At 55.6% G+C, this 22,474-nt stretch overlaps 7 protein-coding genes and 1 non-coding gene across 8 annotated transcripts; 3 read left to right on the top strand and 5 right to left on the bottom strand.

The window, feature by feature from the left end:
- Window positions 1–80: 80 nt before the first annotated feature.
- On the bottom strand, window positions 81–1,106 carry BJ171DRAFT_509611 (uncharacterized protein). The gene has a single exon (XM_053111405.1). It carries the CDS (start codon window positions 1,045–1,047, stop codon window positions 238–240), a length of 810 nt encoding a protein of 269 aa, XP_052965489.1. The 5' UTR covers window positions 1,048–1,106; the 3' UTR covers window positions 81–237.
- A 112-nt stretch (window positions 1,107–1,218) lies between these two features.
- On the top strand, window positions 1,219–1,290 carry BJ171DRAFT_t168. The gene has a single exon. It is a non-coding gene; the product is annotated as a tRNA-Pro (tRNA).
- Window positions 1,291–3,015: 1,725 nt separating this feature from the next.
- Window positions 3,016–4,164, bottom strand: BJ171DRAFT_509604 (uncharacterized protein). The gene is made up of 2 exons (XM_053111404.1): window positions 3,350–4,164; window positions 3,016–3,298 (listed from the first exon to the last, which is right to left on the bottom strand). Exons 1-2 carry the CDS (start codon window positions 3,910–3,912, stop codon window positions 3,235–3,237), a joined length of 627 nt encoding a protein of 208 aa, XP_052965488.1. The 5' UTR covers window positions 3,913–4,164; the 3' UTR covers window positions 3,016–3,234.
- A 934-nt stretch (window positions 4,165–5,098) lies between these two features.
- On the top strand, window positions 5,099–7,067 carry BJ171DRAFT_509596 (clathrin light chain). The gene is made up of 4 exons (XM_053111403.1): window positions 5,099–5,561; window positions 5,815–5,957; window positions 6,084–6,297; window positions 6,662–7,067. The coding sequence occupies exons 1-4, from the start codon at window positions 5,229–5,231 to the stop codon at window positions 6,854–6,856; spliced, it is 885 nt and encodes a 294-aa protein (XP_052965487.1). The 5' UTR covers window positions 5,099–5,228; the 3' UTR covers window positions 6,857–7,067.
- Window positions 7,068–7,782: 715 nt separating this feature from the next.
- Window positions 7,783–10,112, bottom strand: BJ171DRAFT_568851 (uncharacterized protein; the record flags this gene model as incomplete). Its single annotated transcript, XM_053113537.1, has 4 exons — window positions 7,783–7,852; window positions 8,015–9,083; window positions 9,116–9,155; window positions 9,286–10,112. Coding segments are annotated over 4 exons (2,004 nt in total), but the record flags the coding sequence as incomplete, so codon positions are not given.
- Window positions 10,113–11,000: 888 nt separating this feature from the next.
- BJ171DRAFT_623623 (uncharacterized protein) lies at window positions 11,001–14,943 on the top strand (the record flags this gene model as incomplete). Its single annotated transcript, XM_053115463.1, has 10 exons — window positions 11,001–11,262; window positions 11,449–11,532; window positions 11,831–11,964; window positions 12,112–12,239; window positions 12,449–12,516; window positions 12,620–12,795; window positions 12,989–13,287; window positions 13,436–13,562; window positions 13,791–13,952; window positions 14,929–14,943. The coding sequence occupies 10 exons, from the start codon at window positions 11,001–11,003 to the stop codon at window positions 14,941–14,943; spliced, it is 1,455 nt and encodes a 484-aa protein (XP_052965485.1).
- BJ171DRAFT_509593 (uncharacterized protein) lies at window positions 14,934–16,973 on the bottom strand. Its single transcript, XM_053111402.1, has 6 exons — window positions 16,944–16,973; window positions 16,441–16,714; window positions 16,175–16,353; window positions 15,887–15,958; window positions 15,533–15,773; window positions 14,934–15,440 (listed from the first exon to the last, which is right to left on the bottom strand). Exons 2-6 carry the CDS (start codon window positions 16,712–16,714, stop codon window positions 14,998–15,000), a joined length of 1,209 nt encoding a protein of 402 aa, XP_052965484.1. The 5' UTR covers window positions 16,944–16,973; the 3' UTR covers window positions 14,934–14,997.
- Window positions 16,974–19,148: 2,175 nt separating this feature from the next.
- BJ171DRAFT_143237 (uncharacterized protein) lies at window positions 19,149–22,227 on the bottom strand. Its single transcript, XM_053105713.1, has 2 exons — window positions 20,642–22,227; window positions 19,149–20,469 (listed from the first exon to the last, which is right to left on the bottom strand). Exons 1-2 carry the CDS (start codon window positions 22,098–22,100, stop codon window positions 19,337–19,339), a joined length of 2,592 nt encoding a protein of 863 aa, XP_052965483.1. The 5' UTR covers window positions 22,101–22,227; the 3' UTR covers window positions 19,149–19,336.
- Window positions 22,228–22,474: the final 247 nt, after the last annotated feature.

Here is a 22,474-nt window from a genome sequence, read left to right as displayed (position 1 = left end):
GGCAAACTCGATGGACGGAGGATTGTCAGGATCGCCCGCAAGAGCCCATTCGCAGCACCGATAGACCCTCGGACACTGGATGCCGATGGACATGTGTATTGCGGCCACCAAGGCCAACATCTTAGGCAATCGATTGCCTCCCGCATTCTGGAATGGAGACTGTCCCCGGTCCGGGCGATCCCGGCCGATGCATCTTGGGAGCGACACCAACCGACCCACAAGCCCACAGGTCCAGGTCTAGCGGATGATGCTGTCGAAATGCCGGTTCACGAATTCATGCTGCCGCCCTTTGCACTGTCCAGGAAAGTGTACGACAAAGTCTCCAGGCTGGTAGCGGAAATCCGGAATCAAATGCTCTGGGCAGTACGAGTTGATTGTTCGCAGGGGCACCAAGGCCGTTCGGTCCTGGATATCCATGTAGTTTCGGGTAAAGAGCGAAGCAAAGACGGCTTGCTCGAAGAGATGAATCCGCTCTTGGTGGTGCCGGAACCACTCCTCGACAAATCGTATTGTGTAGGGAGAGCTGTGGACGAAGAACGAGCCAGCGTTGACCACAAAAGCCGGATAGTCTTGGGCGATGATGATTTCTCTATTTGTGCCGTGGACACCGACGATCTCTTCGAATCCTATGGACTTGTTCATGATGTATGCATCGAGGTCGATGACCCAGATCCACTCGTACTTGGCGAACTGGCGTTGGAGCTCCTCGATTTTGGCCCAGGCCGGGTTGGCCGAGCTCGAGTTCTGGCTGCGGACAACAATGAGATCACAGCCTTGCCGACAGCAGTACTGCCTCTTGTTTGCGATGGAGACGGCTTCGTATCGGCTCGGCAGCCGGAGACTCGGGCGGATTGCGGTCACTATCACGGCAAACGGCTTCTTGGGCGAGCACGAATCCTTGTGGTGCAGGGCATGTTGTAGTGCGAGTGCTCGCTGTCGGCTGAGAGCGGTGCCGACAGGCGATGACAAAAACAGGGGGCCGCCGACGGTGGCGACGAGCAGCAGCGCAAGCAGCAGCAGCAGAAGCAGCCGCCTTCGGATGAGCATCGGCTGGGTCAGGGGTGCTGGGGAGACGGCGGCAAGAGTTTGCTGGGCAGACAAGAGTGTGTTGGGCAGAGAGGGGAGCGAAGGAGCCAGCAAACTGGGCTGCGCGAATGTAAGCAATATTGAACTGAGGCTATGGGACGGGTTTTGGGCCACCGACTCCACTCAATGTTGGGCTTCTTGGTACAGTGGTAGCATACTCGCTTAGGGTGCGAGTGGTCCCGGGTTCGATTCCCGGAGAAGCCCTTTTGCGCCTCGGCATGCGCCTGGATCGAATGCGGATGCATCCGGCCGCACACACACACCCGCCCTGGCTCTTCTTTTCGCCCCTCAATTTTTTCCGGCCCCCTCGCGGCTGCTCATCTCGAATATGAATACACGCTGTAGACCAAGATGCAGCAAAAGTTGGAATCCGGCCATGGTCGGTTGACGGCATTTGGTATCACCTTGAGCCGATTGACGGTGGTGGTGGGCGATTGGTGTGGAGGAATGACCAATTGTATCATTGTTGGAAGCTCCACTCCGATTGCGGACAAGAACCACCACCATCTGAATCTCTCTGGTTGGAAACCTAGTCAAGCGTGGCTGTGTGTCAGCGAGATGACATGATCGTTTGGCTATCAGGCAAGACTCACCTTGACAAGATGTCTTCCCACGACTGATTGAGCGAGCGATGCGTTTCTGGATCTGGATCAAGGACGCCACTGTGAGCATCTCTGCCAGCCCAAAATGCGCTGGATTTGAGGAAAATTTTTCTTCCCCAAGGGCAGAACTGTCATGAACCGCGTTCCCACGCCCGGTGGATGGTTTCATGGGCGCCCCAACCCGTGTCCTGTTTCCTTGATGTGCAATGTTGGGTAAGGCACTGACATGAAACCTCCCGGCGGGCGAGGGAAACGTTCGGATCTAATCTCCCCCCGTCGCAGATAACCAATCTCCCTTGTAGTAGAAGAAAAATCTGCGGCGAACAAGGACGGCGTTTAGAGATATAAACGAGGTGCTGTGGCCTCAGAACCAGCACCTCACCTTGCCTCTTGTATCCTGCCCTTAGCCTATTGAATACACTCCCCTTCGTCCTACGACCGTCCGTTCGACTACCATCAGCTGTCTGGTGCCAAAGTCCAGCTCCGTTCCTGACAAGAACCAGCCATCGCTGCTATTTTCTCGCCAGATGGCTCCCCACAAACGAAAGACACCCCCCGATCCCGACCCGGGATCACCCAATGACTCTCCTGTGGCCAAGAAGTTCACCATCAAATCGTGTCGTGCCTGTGGCCTGACCAACCATGTCAAACCCTTCACCAAGAAGTGTACAGCCAGAGTCGACAGCAGCCCTGCCTCGGTCGCTGAAATGGTCAGCCAAGCACCCAAGGTCCCTGTATGTGCCACGTGCGGGGAAGAGGGTCATGCCAGAAGCAACAGTTCATTGTGTACCAAGAAGAACCCACTCTGGAGCTCTACCTTGCCTGACTGTGGCCCCAACGAGTATGCCAAGGCCGAGTACTCGATCGTCAAGTGCACCCTCGATGCCATCATCAAGAACGATGCCTTGCACGACAAGATCGAGGAGACTGTCCGAGCCATGACTCAAGTCCAGTTCGAAGCATCTCGTCTCCTGGAGCTGCATCTCAGGCGGTGCTTGGACGAGGGCATCACTCTCCCCACTGTGTCGTCGAAAGACCCCTCGTTTATTCGAAAGTGTTTCAACATGGTGCAGACAGGAATGACTAGTGTCAAGAAAGGCACGACCCAAGAAGACAGGCACATCATCGACACCTATGAGATGTATCGAAGCGCATGGAGTGAGACGTGTATCCTGCCTCCTGTGTCCCTCCCAAAGGGTACTGGCTCACAGGTCCTTGGCTTGGCTGTCAAGACCTATGCAGTCAACTGCGAGACCCACATCGTGGATCGATACTGGTCTCTCCTCCGTCAATACTGCAGTCTGGTCCTGGTTGCTCCGAAGGATGTCAAACGACACACACACGTCGACGATTGTGTCAAGCTGATGGAGAATCCCCTCTCCAAGACACTCCTCGTTGATCTGAGAAAATCCTTCGCCCACCATGCCGACCAGTTGTATGAGTTTCGGTACGAAAGCCACCAGGACCTGTACAAAGTCGTACCAATTCTGGCCAGTGAGGTCTCTCGCCTGACCCACCTGAAGGAGGCCCTCTTCATGGTGGTCTTTCAGAAGATGATCATTCCCAGGCTCGTGAGGGATACCGATGATCTGAAAGGAGAGCGCGGACGGCTGAACGAGGAGATGTGTCAACCCATCGAACGTAGGCAGTCGGATCAATACAACGCACTCCAGACCCAGCACGAGGAGGTGTGCAAGCAGATCACTGTCAACACGAAGCGGATCAAGCGACTGGCCGACCGGCTTGCCCAGACCAAGAAGAGACTCAAGGCCCCTCGAGCACAGTGCACCTTGGTCCCGCTCTGCGATGCCCGAGCCAAGTACATCAAGCTCGACACCAAAGCATTGTGGGAGATCCTTGGATACCAGACTGGCACTGGTCTCAAGTGGGACGACCTGAAGACCAAGGTCAATGACACCACAAAACAAGAGATCTTCTGGCAGACCAACTTCAAGCTGGAGTCGAGACTCTTTGGTGCCAGGAAGGAGGGAAAGCAGCTCTTTGGCTGCGAGATCACCACCGATGGGGCCGGGTGCTCGATCACCACGCTCAGGTACAAGATCCTGAAGAAGAAGGACCCTGATGCCAAGCCAAAAACCGTGGACAAGGCGAGCGCACTCACTCCCGAGCAGAGGATCCAGACCAGGGTCGGTCCCATTGACGACTCTCGGACCACATGGATTGGGATCGACCCTGGTGTGGGATCGATCTTCACCGCTGTCATTCGGGCACCCGGTCAACCATCCATCCAGGAGCAAGACGGTGTCAAGGTGACCAAGGCACAGCGTGCCAACGAGAAGATCGTGTCGTTCTCCAACAAGGAGTACCAGCATCGATGTGGCACCACCCAGGCGACCAAGTGGATCCAGAGCACCCACAAGATCCTTGGTCTGCAGCAATGGATGAGCACCACACCAAGTCCCAAGATCCCTGGAGTGCCTTCTTTCTTGCGATACATTCGCCATGTGTTCGATGGAGACATGCTGGACAAGCAGCTGTACTTCAGCCTGACCCGGCGACGGCGATTCAAGCGACTCGATCTCCACAGCAAGCGACAGCGCACTGTCCACGAGATGTGCAAGCAATTCATCGACCAGGCACCAAGGGAGACCGAAGTGGTGATTGCCTTTGGGAATGCCTCGTGGAAACAGGGGAAGGGATATGCTTCCAGTCCCAGGAGACTCAGGTTCGCCAAGTACTTTGAGCAGTTCCACCACCACCAGAGACGCCCACCAGACCGATCCGTCTCCAAGATCCATGTGTGCTCGGTGAACGAGTTCAACACATCCCAGGTGTGCTCACATTGTCGGGAATTCAAGCGACTTGAGTCACCCGAGCATCTTGATATCGAGAAACTACACTTTGTCCGGAGCTGTGCAAGCTGCCATACGCTGTGGGATCGAGACATCAATGCCTCAAGGAACATGATCTCGGTATGCCAGTCGATCATCGCCACAGGAGATCGGCCGGGTGTATTAAAGACCATGCTTCCCAAACCAACCAAAACCACTCGATTGCCAACGAAGACAGGAGTGCAATGCCATGGCCTACCCGCTGGGCCTACAGTCAGTCAGCGGGCTTCAGAAGCCAGAAAGTGACTGTCCCGTTTATTTCTGGATAGACTGTAAGTATCTCGCACTGTTCCTTGTGCATTTCGACAGTGGATGCCGGGTCGCCCATATTCTGGGCAGTCCACTTCGGGGTTGCCATCCCTCTTGGGATGGTCGATGGGAGGTGTTTGACTCCCTTGTGCAAAGTGTGTGTGCGTGTGACGGCGAGAGGCTTCTCGCCTTCCCTCGGGGGTCTCTCGCCAGAGACTGCTCTTCTCGCCGACCGAGGTGGCTCCGAGAGCGCGTTTTTTCGTTCTCGCCCATTTTTTTAACAAGAATTTTTTTCATAGTGTTGCCCCTGTCGTTCTCGGCCTTTGCCCCACATCAACCTCGTCAGCCCCGGACTCTCTCCCCTCATCGCCGCTGCCGTCCGTCGTCCATCATCCAGCCGTCCACTCCTGCCTCCCGACCAACTGCACCCACACTCGCCATGTCTGAATTCGGAGACTTCACAGCCCCCGCGCCCTCCAACTCGGGCGCCGCCGACTTCTTCGCCGACCCCTCCGACCCCACAGCCGACTTCCTTGCGCGTGAGCAAGCCATCCTGGGAAACGATGCCGCCCTCTTTGGCAACCCCATGGCCGCACCTGTTGAGACGGCGTCGGCCGACATCTTCGCCTCGGCCCCGGTTGCTGCTCCGCCGTCCACCTCGAACTTGTTCGCTTCAGCTGCTCCCGCTCCCCAGGGCAGCTCGGATCTGTTTGCTCCTGTTCCTGCTCAAGACAACACCGGATTCGACGCCTTCGCCTCTCAACCCAGCGAGGTAGATGCTCTGTCGTGCACAGACTTGTTGCCCGCTCGTCTTCTGCATCCCGGATTTTGGATATTTCGTCTGCCGCTGTCGTTCTATCCAGCGGCGGCTTGAACCTCCCGGCTTCGTCGCGGCGCTACTCCTCGGTCCATCGACCTTGCTGCGCGCCTTTCCTCTCTGGGCTTCCTCCCATCACCATTTGCTGCCAAGCCGATGCGGAGCCGCTGCCAAGTGCTAACCCCATATTCAACCTTGATGCTTCCAGCTTGCCCCCACCTCCTTCGAAAGCAGCTTCCCTCCTGTTGCCGACTCGGGCGCCTTTGATACTACCGCTGCTGGGCTGTCGTTCGGCACCAGCACTCCCTCGCTTGTGTCCAAGCTGCCCGAAGTTGAGCCTGAAGTCATCCGGTAGGTGCCCTACCATCTGCCGTTGAATTTAACATGCTCACAGCCACTGAGTCTCTTGGCCGCTCACTATGATTCCCGCGACTCTACGCTCGCCCGCCACACTTTCTGATCGACGTCGGCTCTCAGTCAATGGCGTGAAGAGTTCAGTGCGAAAATTGCCGAGCGCGATGCCAAGGCCCAGACCAAGCACGAGCTGAAGCTCAAGGCCGCCAAGGAGTCGCTGGAGCGCTTCTATGCCGAATACAACGACAAGAAGGCCAAGGGTGTGCTGAAGAACAAGGAAGCCGAGTCAGCACTGCTTGAGGCGCAACAAAAACTGGCAACAAACGGAAGTGTCTGGGTACGGTATCTTCTGATCCGCACGGTGTCAACCTCAAAGCAGGCGTATGAGCGATGCAGGCTGATAGGCACTACGGCGAGGCACGGCGCCCCCGAGCATTCGACTCTTTACTTCCAGTGGCGGAGCTATGTTCCCCGCCTGTGCTTTGGATGATCTCCATCGCTATTGGTGGTCCAGCCATGGGTCTTGAGCAGTCTTTATCGATATCGGATCACAAACGTCCATTCGCCTGCCGGCACCCGAGGAGCGCGGCTCTACGCTCCGTCCTGGACAATGCGTGAATCTCTTGTCGTTTCTATGGCCTCGGGATCAACGCTGTCTTTACTTATTGGAATCGTCGCTACGCCTCCGCTTCTTATCCCAGGAACGCGCCGTCAAGCTCATCGAAACTTCGGCCGCTGTCAGCAACACCTCATCCAATCCTGCCAAGCTGAAGGACAAAAAGTCCACCGATGACAAGACCAAGACGAACGTGACCAAGGGACGAGACACCACCAGAATGAGGCAGCTCATCTATGCCCTCAAGAGCGATGCCAAGGCTCCCGGGCTATCTGCCTAAGCCAATCCGATCGTCGTGGCTCCATATTTTTTTTTCCTGGGTCGTTGGCCTGCAGAGCTTCTACGGACCCTATGCTAACTTGGGTCACTGAAGCGCGCGGCTGCGACCTCTGTGGGTCTGTGGTTGCAACGCTGTCGATAACGCGCCACCTCTCCTCTTGCCGTATTTATTGCGCGAACGGATGAATACACCCTGTTCAGAAGCAATGCCTCAGCAACCGCATCATCATGAATGTCGCTGACATTAGACACCGGATTAGGCGAAGCGGCTCGTGTCTTCGAACCAAGCCGTCGATATGCATTCATAGCGCCTAGGAGCACAGTACTGCGGCCTCAAAGCAGGCTCTGTTCACAGGACTTGAGTGTCTTGTAGAGCATATACAAGTGCCAGAGACAGCTCTCGAAGGTTACTATAAGCCCGAGGCATCATCGTTGAACTTTCTGAATCCCCGCGGCTTATGCGAAGGTCCCATTCGTGGCGAGCTGGCCTGTGACGGGACGGACGATCCGGTTGGAGACTCGGGTCTCGACACTGCTGCGTTGGACAATCGCCGCGTAGGCTTTGGAAGTCCCGAACCCGAGAGCGTGGGAAGTCTTGAAGCCATCTGGTGCGTCGAGCCTGATGGTGAAAGCACAGGGCTGGCCATGCGCGGGTCCAGCGCATTGGCTGCCGATCCTGAAAGAGGTGCCGTCGACGGCTTGGACGGGCCGTGGCCGGTTTGCAGCCGCAACGGCGGATTCGATTGCACCGAGGGTTTGGCGCTGCGTTCGTACGTGCCCTCGGTCAAGCTGGTTGCATGAATCGATACACGGCTGGAGGACGGTGTGTTGCGATGACTCATGAACGAGATCGGCCGGGCAGTGTCGCTGCCTCCCAGCGCCGATACCGACGAAGCTCGCAGTTTATCTCGAGGCATCGACTCCTGGTCGCCCTTGGAACTGGTTTGCACGGCTCCATCCAGAGACGACTTTCGTAATGCCACCTTGCTTGGAGAATCTGTCACAAGACCAAATCGTATCAGCGCGGTTGTTGCGATCGGCTGCCCAGTTGTGCCGATACTATTCATCGAATAGTTTCTGCTTCCAACTGCGCCAAGTCCATCGATCGGTCCACACCCGACAACTGCAAACACGAGCGAGTTTGGCTTTGGGTACCAACCTCCCAGACTGCCATAGCTTTGGCCAGCCGAGGCACTCTGTTCGTTGGCTATCTGCTGGCTCCGATACAAACTCGGCTCGGCCTCGAGTCGACTCTGGCTGTGTGCGCGGCTCCCGGGGTGCTGCGAGTACTCCATATCGGAAACCCCAGGAACAAGCTCCTCGGCAATGTCATCTTGCTCTTTCTTCTTCAATACTCTAAAGTATCGGGCCAGCCATTTGATTGAGTCACCCATGATTCGACATCGACCTTCGCTCCGATCCAGGCTGTACTCGGACACGAACGATTCTTGGACCGCTGGGCAGTCGTCCAGATCCAGCTCCTCGATGATCGGACATCCAGTGACGGCAAACCGAACGCCTTCGGCGGTGATGCTGCTGCAGCAACTGCACCTTAGTAGTCTGAGCTTTGTCGAGTACATCCCGATGGCTAGTAGCGCCAGATCTGTAATTGCAACGGAGCTGCAGTCCAGATAGGCCAGCAGCCGACAAGCCTTGACAATTTGAATAACAGATTCATCGCCAAGCTCGGTGCATCCCGAAATCTGGACCCAGACCAGATGCCGGCACATCGGAATCGAGAACCATATGAGCTCGTTTGTCGTCTTGGACTGAGTCAGATCCAACTTTGCAAGCGACACCGGTGTCCGGTTGTGTATCTGCGCCCCGGCTTGCGGATTCCAAGTCAAGGGTCTCGATGCCGCCAACGCTCTCCGCAAATCAAGGTTCTGGATCGAAGGCCCGTGAGACACAACAAGGTCAAGGACGCCGCAAGTACAGAGTGTATCGCCCAGTTCCAAGTGTTGCAGCTGCTTGCAGGACTGGATCAGCACGAGAATCGAGGCATCGGTCACCGGCGATCCGCTCAGTGCCACCGATCGCAGCTGCCTGCCGTGGTCTCCCAGAGACTGCACAAGAATGTTGGTTGTCGAGAGAGCAGCATCGATCTTGAACTGCTCGAGGTTGAAAAGCAGCTGCAAGACGATATCGAGGTCTCCAGCCAAGACTTTCTCGGCGAGCGGTCGGGCGACGTAGAGGCTCTTGACCAATTTAGCATACGGCGCATACGACTGCCCCTCAAGAAGCGTGCCAATCAGCATACTGAGGGGCCGCTCGCCATCGAGACATATACTTTCGTACACCTGTTCAATCACAGGCAGCGACCAGTGTTTGGAGATCGTCATCAGGTGGACGGGGTTGGGGTGCCATCGAGTGCTGCAGCTCGACCGACTCTGGGCTGAATGTCCTGGTATGGGCTTTGGGCTCACGTACCAATGAGTGATGAGACGGATGATGTGTCGGTCGAGGGTCGCTGCGGTGACGGCAGCAACTGGTCCAGCCAGCGGCGATGATGGCACAATCCAATCCTCAAGCGCTTCCCCAGACGACCGCCGAGATACCGAACCGAATGATTGATGCTGTGTTGTTTTGGGAGGAGTCCGTCGTGCCATGTCCGATTGTCGCTGTGGCTGGTTCTGGGAGACTGGCTGAGAAGAGAACATGTGCGGGAGAGCTCCATTCGGGCAGGGCTTGCCATTGAGAATTGATCGAGGCAGCTGGCTTGGGTCCTCAGTGTCGAGTGCGCTGATGTCGGGATCGTCTGCGACGGGAGTATAGGCATTGGAGCTCGAGTGCTCGTTCTCTGCCGAGTACACCATGGGCGAGCCCATTCCTATCCCCTGCGATAGCATCGTTTCGCTGGGGTCGATCGGCGCTGCTTTGCTGGTTTCGGAGCTTCCGTGAGAAAGACCCTCGATAGACTCGGCTGCATTGCTCGGTGGTCCGTGCAACGTGATCTCTGGAACCTTTCCATGATACCTCCGAGGAAGAGAGGGGTGCATACTTTCCAAGGCCAGCGCTTGCTGCAGGACGTGTTGCGGGTGAGGACGAGAAGCGCTTTGGACAGCACTGTCCACACAGTCGCTTGGCTCCGATGAGTCCTCGACCCTGCTGCTCTCCGCAATGCTTGGTTCGCTGCTGAGCTGAGGATCGCTCATAAAGATTCCGAGGCTTTCGGGAGGCGTCTCTGAATCGAGAAAGGACTCGAGACCATCACCGGGGTTGATGCCGCCCGTGAGGAAAGTCATTTTCTCGGCCATGGTTTCGCACGAGAGATCGAGCTGGACAAGGTCGATCGCTGTGTTGCTGAAGGACGGGAAAGCACTCGGGGGTCCTGGGCTCAGGAGGCCCTTGATATGCGTTTTCCAAAGACTTTCTTACGAAAACGAGTGGCACAAGTCAGTCGAGGAAGATGGGCAATGCCTGGATTGTCTGCGACAGCCTTCTATCGACAGCATCCCCATCAAACGCGAGAGGCACAAGTGCGATCGGATGGCAGGCCGAAAGGCGACTCTCGGCAACGCCTTGGGCTCGATTTTTGGGGTCTCAGTTGTGTGTGCTGCACTGGCTACCCTCTTCACGCAGGTAGCGCTCTTCATTCGCACTTGCGTGCGGGCAACCGAGATTACCTGTCTCCGCTCGATTTCGGTGTCATGTTCGCGACTGCAGCCTCGAAAGCAGACGTGTTGTTTCGGTGGCTATATCTGCGCCTGGATGTTCCTGAGAATCGTCACAGCATCTGACTCGGCCAGCGCAAACGATGGGATGCCGGTTCCCGGAAAGAACTTCCAATGCAAGCCCCTCTGACTCGGGCAAGCGGATGGCCGATGGCCGTTGAGACACGTGGGAATCTGCTTGCCGGGCGACCGACGTAGGATCCTCCACTTCCCAATCAGGCGAATCATGTCGGTGAGGATGACATTGCGAAAAAACCGACATCAGATATATTCCGTGCCCTCCTTGGTACTTTGCGAGGGTAGGCATCAGCTTTGGCACTCGTCCGCTGCCTGTACTCTCTCTCTCTCTCTCTCTCTCTCGGACGCTTTGTCAACCCAATGCTTTGGACGGCCTGTGGCTCGGAGTCGAACGTCGCCATGGGTTCTCGGCCAAAGTTGTCGTTACGGGAGCTCCTATTCCTTGCGTTATTCATGTCGACGGCCCTGGCCACGGGCACCAACACTGCAGCCAACACGGGCCAAGGGTCGTGTCTGAACCACACCAAGCCAAGCCATTTCTACGGAAACGTTACCCTGGACGACTACGACTGGGCCTCCGGCAACATCACCAACTACATCATCAAGATCATCCTTGAAGAAGTCTTGGGATACAGCGTCTCGATGGTGACATGCCCATCGTGTTCGGTCTACAACTGGGATGGTCTGTCCAATGGGACGGTTATGGCCTCGCTAGGTACCTTTGCTGCAATGGCAGTCGCTGCACTGACCAAGTTGCTGCCGCACCCGTCCATGTTGGGAGCTGGATGCGTAGGAGCGGCGAGCGTCGCGTTCTTGGGGTTGCTATTTGCCAAGGGCATTGCTGATATTTCAGTCGATTGTGGTGGATTGTTCTCACACTCGCTCTGCTCCGACCCAACAGAGGTCTGGGTGGATGCCAGTCCCATCCGTCAGCAGATTCTTCAAAACAGAAGTACCGGCGCTGACCGAACCATCGAAGATGCTGGTAGGTGTGCTCGCTCAACCGGCACTCATATGGATAAGGCTGTGTTCAGGTCGCCTCCTCCCCCCGCGATCGATTCGGCGCTGATGTCGATTGAGCGTGAATCGGGAGAGGTGCCCCGATCGACAAGCACCAACCATTTCCCCAGCAACAAGCACTTTTGACCCATGCGGCTCTTGGACGACTGCCATGCTCGATAGCGCGATTGTCTCCTCCATCTGCCTCGACTGCATGCACCCTCCCTCCACGCGATTCCAATCGATTGCTCATGATTGTCCATATCCGCACAATACGCATACAGGCCCCTCCGGGGTTCTGACTCAAGTCGGCTGGTTCACGCAAAAATTCGCCCTCGACCTCTATCCTGAGCTGGCTTCCTATCGGGGGCTCAAAGCCAACCACAGCGCGTACCGCTATGCTGTTCCGCAAAACCTTGTATCGCTCTTACCCAGCCTCCCCGCGGGTTGGGCACCGTGGCATGCCGACAGTGGCGGAAACGGAACCCTGGTTGCCATCGATCCATCGTGGGCAGGTGCCCATCAGCAGCACATCGACTCGAACGCCCTTTCTCTGGATATACAGTGGGCTCAGAGCGAAGCCAACCTCATAAATGCCGTGACGGTTCTGACGAGCCACAACATCCCGGCGCTATTCGCACTCTATGTTCCTCATGCATTTTTCAACTATTATAGTGTTTATTCGGATTCCCGGTAAGTAGAAAGGGCTCCATATTGCCGTTTGTGAGTGGCGGTATACGGCGCCAGTTGGCTTGCTGTTTGTAGCTCTTGGGGTCACCAAACATTGTTTGTTGATGGGTAAACGGCCATGTCGTTTGGTCAGTCTATCTGGATATTCTTGAGGCGTTCAATATCAGTGCTGCGCTCGGAAATTGCTGCTAATGATTTGGATATGGCTTTAGATTCAAGTTCGAGCGCGTTTCTTTGCCAACACTCGTCGCCGGGGTCTGTGATGTCAACTGCGCTGACTGTGAGTATCCCAATGAGAAACAGCTGGTTACGCCATCAACTACACTTTGAATGCCTTTCGAGACGGTATCGACGTATGTGCGTAACCGTTCGCTCAACAACAGATAGCCAAATCGTCGTTCAGAAGCTAATCAACGCCAACCTGAGAACGACTAGTCAAGAGCTCTACTGGTTCTTCCGCCAGATATCCCTGACCACCGACGACATTACCAATGTCATCAGCTGGAATCAGTACGAAAACATGAGCGATCGCGATGCTGCCTGTCGCTGGGTGCAAGAGGTAGGGCCGTGTAATATGCTGTGACTCCACCGATTTCACTCCTGTCCCCGAGGAACACCGGTTAAGATGTGTCAGCGCGAGCAACTGTGGCCGATTGCTGGGCACATTATTGCCAATCTGTTCCTTGGACGCCAGAGGGAGCTGTGTGCCCAGTATCTGTACCGACGATCGAACTAACTTGTGGCCGTTGTAGAACAACAATTCGTGGAGCAAGTGGATTTGGTTTCGGAACTGCGATAACGACTGCTCCAACCATGGATATTGCGAGTTTTCGCAGTGTTACTGTGATCACGGGTGGACAGGATCAAACTGTGGCGTCAGTGAAGATGTATTCGAGATCCCGCTCTTCGCGTTCATGGGCGCCGACGCTGTGGCACTGGTGACAGTGTATTTGTACCTGCGACACAAGAATCCGTATGGACACAACACCTTTGTCTTTACCATCGGGATCACCTTGCTCAAAGCAATGGCTGATATAATGTTCTGGGTTCGGTAGGTCTACTGGCTGACTTTTGGTTACTGACGGCATTCCGAGATGGATAGCTCGCGTCCAACACATAAACGGTTTTTTCCTCGATCGTGCTCAATCTCTCTCGACACGGATCACCCACACCGACTCTGTGTTGCGATTCCAATCTAGATATGCTGGATTTAGTGGTTCGGTGAAGGAAGATTGGTATTTTATTGTTGGTATTACCACCCTTGCGGCTCCCACTTTTATGTCCTTGATTGGAATTATCATCACCATTCGAAACGCAAGGAAGCTGGTGAGTTTGGAGACACTGCTGGAGAGAAAGGTGTACATCGTTCCATGGATCGTGGTACACTTGCGGACCAACTTGAAGATCGACAGCCGGAATGTCGGACGAACGAACCACGGCCTTGATCCTTGATGCTCCGCTCTGTCGTCGTTAAATTGCATTTTATCGCTGCCGTGTCGCATTATATCGCTGCTGTGTTGCATTGTATCGCTGCTGATGATGGCTTGTTTACAGGAGGACTTTGAGGAATACTACAACCACTCCCCGTTTACTGTTCAAGCCTTTACACTCCTGTCGTCCTTGAACCCAAACATTATTTTGATCCTGACTTCCAATATCATGATGATGGATCGATACAATGCACCGCTCAAAAAGGCGTTCAGGAAGAACATCAAGGTGGGTTCGCCAGAGTCGATGTCGAAACTGAGTGCTTGGTCACATATGGGAGAATGACAGCAATGATGCTTGTGTTATCTTCGCGATTCGAGAGTGAATCGGAGGCCTCTCTCCTCCTCCAGAGATCCCAGTGCACTGGCTTGTCGACATGCTGATCATCAAGCCGCTGACTCTAACCGTAATGCCCACGGCATCTTCGCCGCGCGCGAACTTTGTCGCATGTGCAGTTTCTGGGAATCATGTATGAGGTTTGCCAAGATCTCCCACAACTGGTTTTACAAATCTACCTTTCGGCTCAGATCGGATGGTCAGCGATTGCTATAGTTTCGGCAGGAAGTTGTGCAATCGTACTGGTCTTTGGCTTGCTTTCCAAAACCATGGAGCTCTTGCTTCACAAATACCATTCTGTCAACAACCTCCTTAGCCGACTATCGCGAGGCTCGCGAGCATCCCGGGGCTCCCGGCATATGGAAGTGGCAAACAGTGTCGAAGGCAAACCTACCCAGCTGATTCCACCAACAAGCGATGCTGAGCCAGGGAAGCTGAGCATCCCTGGTGCCGCGAACTCTCGCGCCTGAATGCCGCCTCCACACAACCAGGACTCTCATGCTTTAAGAAGTATGTGAATTTCAAGATGATTCAAGATGCGATGCTGTGCCCGGATACTGAATAAACCTATGTTCACAAAATGAAAAGGGGGAATCGTCCTTTTGGACCGGATGTCGCTGCCCCCGACAGGATGGGATCACGACGCCAATGCAGAGCATAACTTCGTCGCAGTGCGCAAATCAACCGCGTGGACAGGCAGGCATCCAATGGGCCATCGACAGACTTTCTAGGCGCCCTAGCATTCGATTGCGAATCCTGGGACATATTGTGTACCGCATTGCCAACATATCTCCATCACCTTGTGAGCAACAATGATCGATCTCCAGACCATTGATGCTTATCTGCCCGCGCCTCGCCTTGGCGACAGGAGATCCTGGATTAAAGCGCACCGATTCCTTGGGTGCTGAACACTGGGCAGCGAGAATTTATAACCTTATCACTCTTTGCTCACATCCTCTCCGTCTCCCGGAATCACAGACGCAGTGTCATCGCCAGTCTCCGAATCCTCCTCGCTGCTCGAGCCGCTCTCACTATCCAGGGCCGAGACGGTCTCGCCGCCTTCAGTGCCCTCTTGGGTTGCCACGCTATCCTGCTGTCCTATGTGCTTGGCGGATGCTCTGGAGCGTTGGCCCTTTCGCGATTTTGGCGATTTGTACTCCATCTTCATGATGTTTCGCCATCCAAACAGACCCTCGATGTTGACGATGCTCCATCCCTTGCCAGCGATCAGGACGATCCAACCCTTTTTCTCGTGGAGGATGCTCATTCGCCTCAGCCGCCGGGTCTTGACGTCGCTTGAGAGCTTGGAGCTGCGATCCAAGAGAATACCCAGCTCGACCATGGGCTCGACTTCAGCAATGTCGTAGATATAGAGCATGCCTGGATACACCATCAAGTGTTATTGATAGTAAATGCATCACCACCAAGCGGCTGATGCTGCTTGCACAGCGGATAGGTTTCGGTGGACTTACCGTTGCAAAATATCATTATAAACTGCATGTCGGTCCCAGCATTGACGATGATCGGGTAAGCAGCGTCGCCTCTCATGCTTCCGATACCTTCCTCCTGCTCAGAACGTTTCAGGCTCTTGCCGACATACTCTGGTAGCCCCGTAACGCTAACGGAGTGATGTCGAACCGAACCGTCGTCACAGGCAATCAGAAGGCCCGACACATTTGTGGTGGAGTTTACAAAACAGCACACCGATGTAATCTGTACGGGAGAAGCAGTGTCGAGCCGATCAAAATGGAATCAGGGATGAGCAGATCATGTACTCCGTTGGTTTACCGGGATTGTGCGGATGAGGCAGACCAAGAAGCACTGACATTGATAGGCTGTGCATTCGCCTTCTTTTTACTTGCGAGGTCCTTGAACTCGGTTGTGCGCGCAGGCTGGATCTGTTCAAGGAGGCGCAAGTGTTATGGGGCAGAGTTAGGGCGAGCCCGGTTGTCATGCATCGCCAGTATGCACAGGCGGGGGATATGAGGAGCACGCAGCCGCATTCGACACTGCTGCCTTCTGACACACGAAAGTGTGTTCCCCCAGGTGCGATATTAATCCACAAGTCCCGGGGTATTCATAAACACGATGAACCTGCGGAGGCACATGCGTACATCCAGAGCCCACGATATGAAGATATCGCACTTGAACTGGCTTAGGGTTGGGTCTGAGTCGTCGGTATCGGTGTTGAGCTTCTTCCGCTCGTAAGCAATTCGAAGTAGTGTACCGCCCTTGACAGCCAATAAGATGCTCTTATTTGCTTCGTCAGCGCACATGGCGGTCACAATGTACTCTAAGTTTGATCAGAGGATAAGCACGAGTCAGAGCGGGTCTCCAGAGCATCAAACCTCAAAGTCATCATCGCCCTGTGCAATCTCACCTGGCCGTGCCGACTGCTTGTCTTTGTCGCTGCAGGGATAATCAAACGTCTCTTGCGATATCACTTTGGTTTGCTTCTCGTTGGCGATAGCTCGCAGTGCCTCCGATCGACACTGCCACACGTCCTTCAGTCCATAATCGAAGGCAGCCACGACATGATCTGGCCCCACATGCGAGACGATCATGACGATCTGCTGTGTTGCTGAGCAGTGGACTACAGACTTGATAGAGTGTACGGAGAGTCGCCGGACGGCCTCGAGGCTGTGATCAACCATCTGATGGCGCCATTTTGTTAAGGAGCAGGTACGAGCCGGTGAGAATGCAGGGGAGCATGCATAAAAACGTCAGGACATCATCAAATCGGTAGAATAGAGGCGGAAATGAGAGTGGAAACAAAACACGGAAATGGATCCGCAAGATACCATCCGATCCAGTGAAATTGATGACCAAATTCACGGCAATCGAGCTCGCTCAATCTGGAAGGAGGAGAGTGGCGGTCCATACCAATACGCTTAATTCCTTGTTGTAAGCAACATTGATCGAGACAATTATGCCTTGGCCAGAGCGGCATCCCACAAAGAATCTTTCGATGGATTTTGATTTGTTGTCGTGGAGGACGCTCTTTTGTTGATGTTGATGTTGTGCCAAGAGTAGATTGGCCAAGGATGAGCTTTGCTGGCTCGGATCACCCTCTGCTGACCCGCTCTCCATCGAGCCTCCGACAGCTTCGGTCACTGTAGTCTTGCGGACAAGCAATCTGCCAACTGGCTCGGTCTCCAGTTTGCAAACCGCCGTCATGACATCAATAGGAAGTTGGATCAAGTACCACAGCTTGATTTTCTTGTCGGGCTTGCCGCACTCACATGTCCAGACCTCTGAATATGAGCAGATGACGACGCAGTCAATGGACAGAACGCGTTGGCTCAGTTGCAGCATGATGGGCAAGCACTTATTCCGTCGAAGGCAGCTGTAGAAGCATTCCAACCTATGAAGCTGCTGTGAGTGAAGACCAAGTATATGAAGTCCTCGAGGAGCTCAACGTGGACCGGAAACCCAAAAACGGATAGAAAGTGGTATTCGCACGAGGGTCCAGCTGGATGGGTCGAGGACGTCAAGCCGAGTGAGAATCAAGGACGCGTCGCCGCAAGTGAGGCAGCGGCTGTATATATCAAGCATATCGGGCCAGCGAGTGCAACGGGGAATATGGATGATAATGGGGCTGAACAAAAGACACTGACCTTTCAGAAGATTGGACTTGAAGAAGTACGTCTGCTTGGTCTCCTTTACTTTCTTCTTGAGCAAGGTGTCCCTTTCTGTCTCGCGCTTGGCCTTGAACGGTTCGAGTAGCCATCGATGACCAAATGCATCGAGTGTATCGCATTCAACGACCAAGTGCGTCGCATCCGTGGCGGATAATTGCATAAACAAATTGCAGCGGTAATGCTCCATTTGAGCATGCTTCATTCGTATCTCCGTGAACCGCGGAAGCGCACATCGACGCTACACGCATCCTAGCCAAGCCCAAAATTGGGGATTTGCTCACCCTGTCGGCGTTCTCCTTGGCCAGCTGCGATTTTGCCTTCAAAAGCTCACTCTTGGCCCGGAAGATCAGCTCTGCCGTCTGCTCGATTTCGCTCAGGCTTCCAGCAGCAGCTTCCCCGCCGAATAACAGATGCGGCTGGTTCTGGATGCGCCTGATGCCAACAAACTCCTTGTATTGTCGCTCAGCGTGCTTTCGATATCAGAATGATGCGGCCCAGAGCCAGGCCCCATTGAAACATAGATGTCAGCGTCCTCCTTGGCCGTTGGCTGCTTGTCACGCTCACAATACTCCATGCGGAAGTTCGATCTGTAGGCGTAGCTCGGCCAATGCAGTCCTTCCTTGCGGGTCCGAGAACGCATCCCACCTACCTCGATCTGCGATTTGGACGCGCCTGACTCTTCCTTGACCTTGCTGAAGTCTGTGTCGGCTACGCTCAGGGTGCGAGTCCGCCGAGGCTCGGCGCTGTTCAAGGCGAGCGGAACAGGAAGAGTAGCCGGGACGAGGGTCGGTGGCTGGGTTGCCATGATGATGATGAGTACATCAAAACCGCTGGAGGGTGACTCCTGGAATGGGTGCTGGACAATCGTGCGACGGCCAAGAGAGCCTGGGTCTGGTTGCCGGTGAGCATGGGCGATGCACGTGGGGTAGATCACAGGGGCAGATCACATGGGTAGATCACAGGGGTAGATCACATGGGGGCATACTGGACAGGCAGGTGGATTGAATGCTGCGATGGACTCGGCCGACGATGTCAGCTGCAAATCGCCATGGTGGATGGGTGTGTATTCAGAATAAAGCGACAACCCTGACTCGAACAGGGGGTCTCCCATTTCGTGTTGGGTGCGCTGTCAGCAAAGGAATGAACCGACTAATGAACAGACAAAACAAAAGCAAAACGATCAAACAGATGGAATGAGACGCTCCGCAGCTACTGAGCCGAGCTGTCTCGATTGACTTTACAGTTCCAGCTTTGGGCATGGAGGATATGGAAGTGGAGGTGGAAGTAAAAGTAGAAGTGGAAGTGGAGGTGGAGGTGGAGGTGGAAGTGACGAGGGGGGGGGAGCGATAGATTTGGAGATGTGGCCTCTACAAAGACATGAATCTAGCCAGGCGTATCAACTGGAAACAGCAAAATTAGACCGGCCACGCCGAGCGACAAAACAACGGTGGAAGGACTCGTTTGTGAGATGTAGTAGTAAGGCGGTGATCAGGGAACAAACAGGAAAGCAAAATTAAGCGTTGCAAGCTAGCTCGCTGGGCGATAGTGCTGACTGAGTAGACGCATGAGTAGACGCATGAGTAAAGGCAAGGCACGACACTGAACAGGGCTCAGCCCATGGGCTGCAGCGTGCGGCTATATGACGGTCGAGATTTTCTTGACCGGGGTCGGAAGCTTCAGGCCCGTCATACGCGACTTTGGAGTGACGGCAGGGAGATTGCTGGTAGCGGCTTTGGAGGGAGTGGACGGCGACTGTGGGGTGACAGGGGTGGACGAAGTGCTGGAGGTCCGCGAAGACGAGACTGAGGTCGAGACGGATCTGAGTGTTCCGCTCTTGACTCTCTTGAGTCCAGGGGTATTGGAGGTAGATTCAGCAGCGTCGTTGTTGCTGCTTCGCGAGCGGGTGCTCAGCGATGATGATGGCGACGCCGATGACGAGAACGAAGAGGCGCCAGCAAGGCTGGTCGACTTGGATCCACTGCTGGTGCTGCGCGTGCGGCTCAATGAGCCCGTGCTGGGCTTGGAGTCATTCAGACGAGCGACCGAGCGTGGAGGAGAGGCGAATTCGTCGTCATTGAACTTTTTGAACTGGCGGGGTTTGTAGGCCGAGCTCGGCGTCGCAGGGGTCGAGGTTTTGGAAGGCGTAGGCGCAGGGCCGCTGCTGGTTCTCTTGGACAGCGTCCTTGGCGTCGAAGATCCGGTGCTCGTTTTGGATGGAGTTGCGAGGCCGCTTGAGGCCGGAGAGCTGCCGAATTTCTTTTGCTGAATCAAGGAGAGGGGGGCACGAGCAGTAGGCGTCGTCTTGGAGAGGGGCAGGCGCGTTGGAGTCTTGAGCTTGGAGCCGCCCATGCTGGTGGGCAGCCGCGACACAGTCGATGACGTGACGCTTGGTGCGCTGGTACTGGGGGTGCTTCCAACGCTGCTGGCGACGGAGCGTCGATCTGGCGAGGCCGGCGGAGTAGGGATGCGTGAGAGACCCGGGATCTTGGAGCGGAATCGGGATGCCGTCGAGCTGACGGACGATGCCAGAGACTCGTTGGACTCGCGCTCAAGCCGGCGCTCACCAGGAGCAGGGTTGCCATAGCTGGCCCAGGCGGGGTTCCATCCTGGAGGAGGGGGACCGCTTCCCCAGGCACCGCTCTCGGTGGGAGCAGCCTTGTCGCCGGCAGTGCCAATTGACTTGGCTCCCGCAGCGCCAAGGCGGCTCTGCGGAACCCATTTGCCGCTGGCCGCAGCCTCTGCAAACTTGAGCAGAATCTCAGAGGCATCTGCAAGGGATAGAAAGGGCCCAGCCGAAGGTACGGCGACGAGACGAGGGTAAGAATCGATCAGGGCTGCATATATGACGACTCCAACACAGACCTCGGCGCGCCAACAGTGCAGGCCCATCTTCTTTCCTCGCCCGTTTCGTCCGTGCCCTGATACAGGTTGGCGACTTACCAAATTGCTCCTTCGGCACCAGGGCCGAGGTGTCCACAAACTCGGTCTGGACCATCTCCGACTTCATTTCCTTGACGGGAGCATCCTTGGCTTTGAGGGTGTTGTGTCCTGCGAGCCACTTGATCGAAGGACCGCGGATGCTGCAGTCGATGTCGTGGAGGCGGGAGCTGTATTCTCGGATATAGGTGTTGAGGATGCCAGCGCAGCCGTGAAGAATCAGCTCCTTCAGATTGGCGCAACGCTGGACAAGCATCTGGACACCCACGGGCGAGATCAGATCGCAGCCAGAGAACATAACGACTTGGATGTCGAACGAATGGAAGCCGATGGCAATGGCAGTGAGATCGGTGAGCTGGTTGACAAAGGCAACATTCAGGTACTTGAGTCCACAGCTTGTCTGAATCAGTCGAATCAACGAGTCATCCGAGAGACCCAGACAGCCCTCCAGGTTTGCCGAGACAATGTCGGGGCATCGCAGAGCCACAAAACGCAAGACATGGTCTGAAATGCCGCTGTTCGTGGCATTCAGGTGCTGCAGCGGCCGGGTGAACGACTCTCGCGGATCAAACTCCAGCGGCATGCTGGTCTTGTGGCAGTTTTCGAGGTCAATCGACTGGATCCAGGCGCAGTGGTCGATGATGTGCTTGAGGACAAAGGCAGTGCAGTTAGTGTCGGCCAGGTTGATGGTTCGAAGCTTGGGGCAGCTCTGGCACAGCTCCAGGATATACGAATCGGATACGGGACAGCCGCGCAAGTTGATGCAGCGGAGATTGCGGTTGTGGTCGGCGAGGGACTGGACGAGGACGTTGGAGGCCGAGATCGAATATTCCATGTGAAAAGCCTGGAGGTTATAGAAGAGCTGCAGGGCCACGTCGATGTCGCCCATGAACAAGTCCTCGTCAAGCTCCTTGCGGATGACAAACTCCTCGACCCACCGCGAGTACGGGTGACTCAGGTTTGGGCGCAGGAGAGTGTAGACAAGATCCTGGAAGTGGCGGATCGTGGGGAGATGGGGTCGGCGGTAGATGGCCTTGGAGGCCCCCTTGGACCATGTCCTGCACACCAGCAGACAGTTCTTCTTGTCGACGAGCGACGGCAGCTGGGCAACGATGGCCTCGATGATGGCCGACGGCAGCGCTGCCAGGTCCAGCTTGCCATCGTGTCGGAGCGGGAAGCCAGGCCGTTTGACAGGCGGTGACGGCTTGGGGGCAATGAAGGACTGGGGTGGAGTTGGATACGGGGGCTGCGATTGCCACTCGCGGTTCTGGCTCAAGACCTCCTCGAACGACGCCGGAGGCGACAGCGGCAGCACCGGGCCGACCTGGAGCTCGGGCGAGTCGGGGGGAGTCTCCGAATGCAGCGAGGGGGTGTCGTCGCCGCCGGTCAGGAAGGTCATTTGCTCTGCGGTGGTCTCCAGGGACAGGTCCATGGCCATCAAGTCGATGGTAGCCGTGGCCATGAGGGGCTGCTGGAGGAGAGGAAGAGCACGGAGTTATATAGCAGCGGGAGGAAAGCGTCGGCGGCAACAAAGGCAGAGCCCTGAGGAGGAAGGAGGAAGCGGCTGGAGAGCTTGGACGAAGACAGGAAAGACTGGAAGGGAAAGGCGGCTGGGGCCAAAGGACACAGCCAAAGGAGACAGCCAGAGACGAGATGGCACCGAGATGGCACCGAGAGCACACCGAGGGCATGGCGGGCATGGAACGTGGTGCGAGAAGGCCGAGAGCGCGCCGAGGGCCAGTCGAGGATGCGCCGAGGACACAGCGAGAGCACGCGAGACACGCGGCGAGAGACGCCATGGGCGAGCCAGCGCCGAGACCGCGACGAGCACGCCGC

This window comes from Polychytrium aggregatum (assembly GCF_025602895.1).
Source record: "Polychytrium aggregatum strain JEL109 chromosome Unknown BJ171scaffold_24, whole genome shotgun sequence".
In the NCBI taxonomy this organism is placed as follows: domain Eukaryota; kingdom Fungi; phylum Chytridiomycota; class Chytridiomycetes; order Polychytriales; genus Polychytrium; species Polychytrium aggregatum.
Note: the sequence above shows the minus strand (reverse complement) of the source record. Positions and strands in the feature narration are given on the sequence as shown.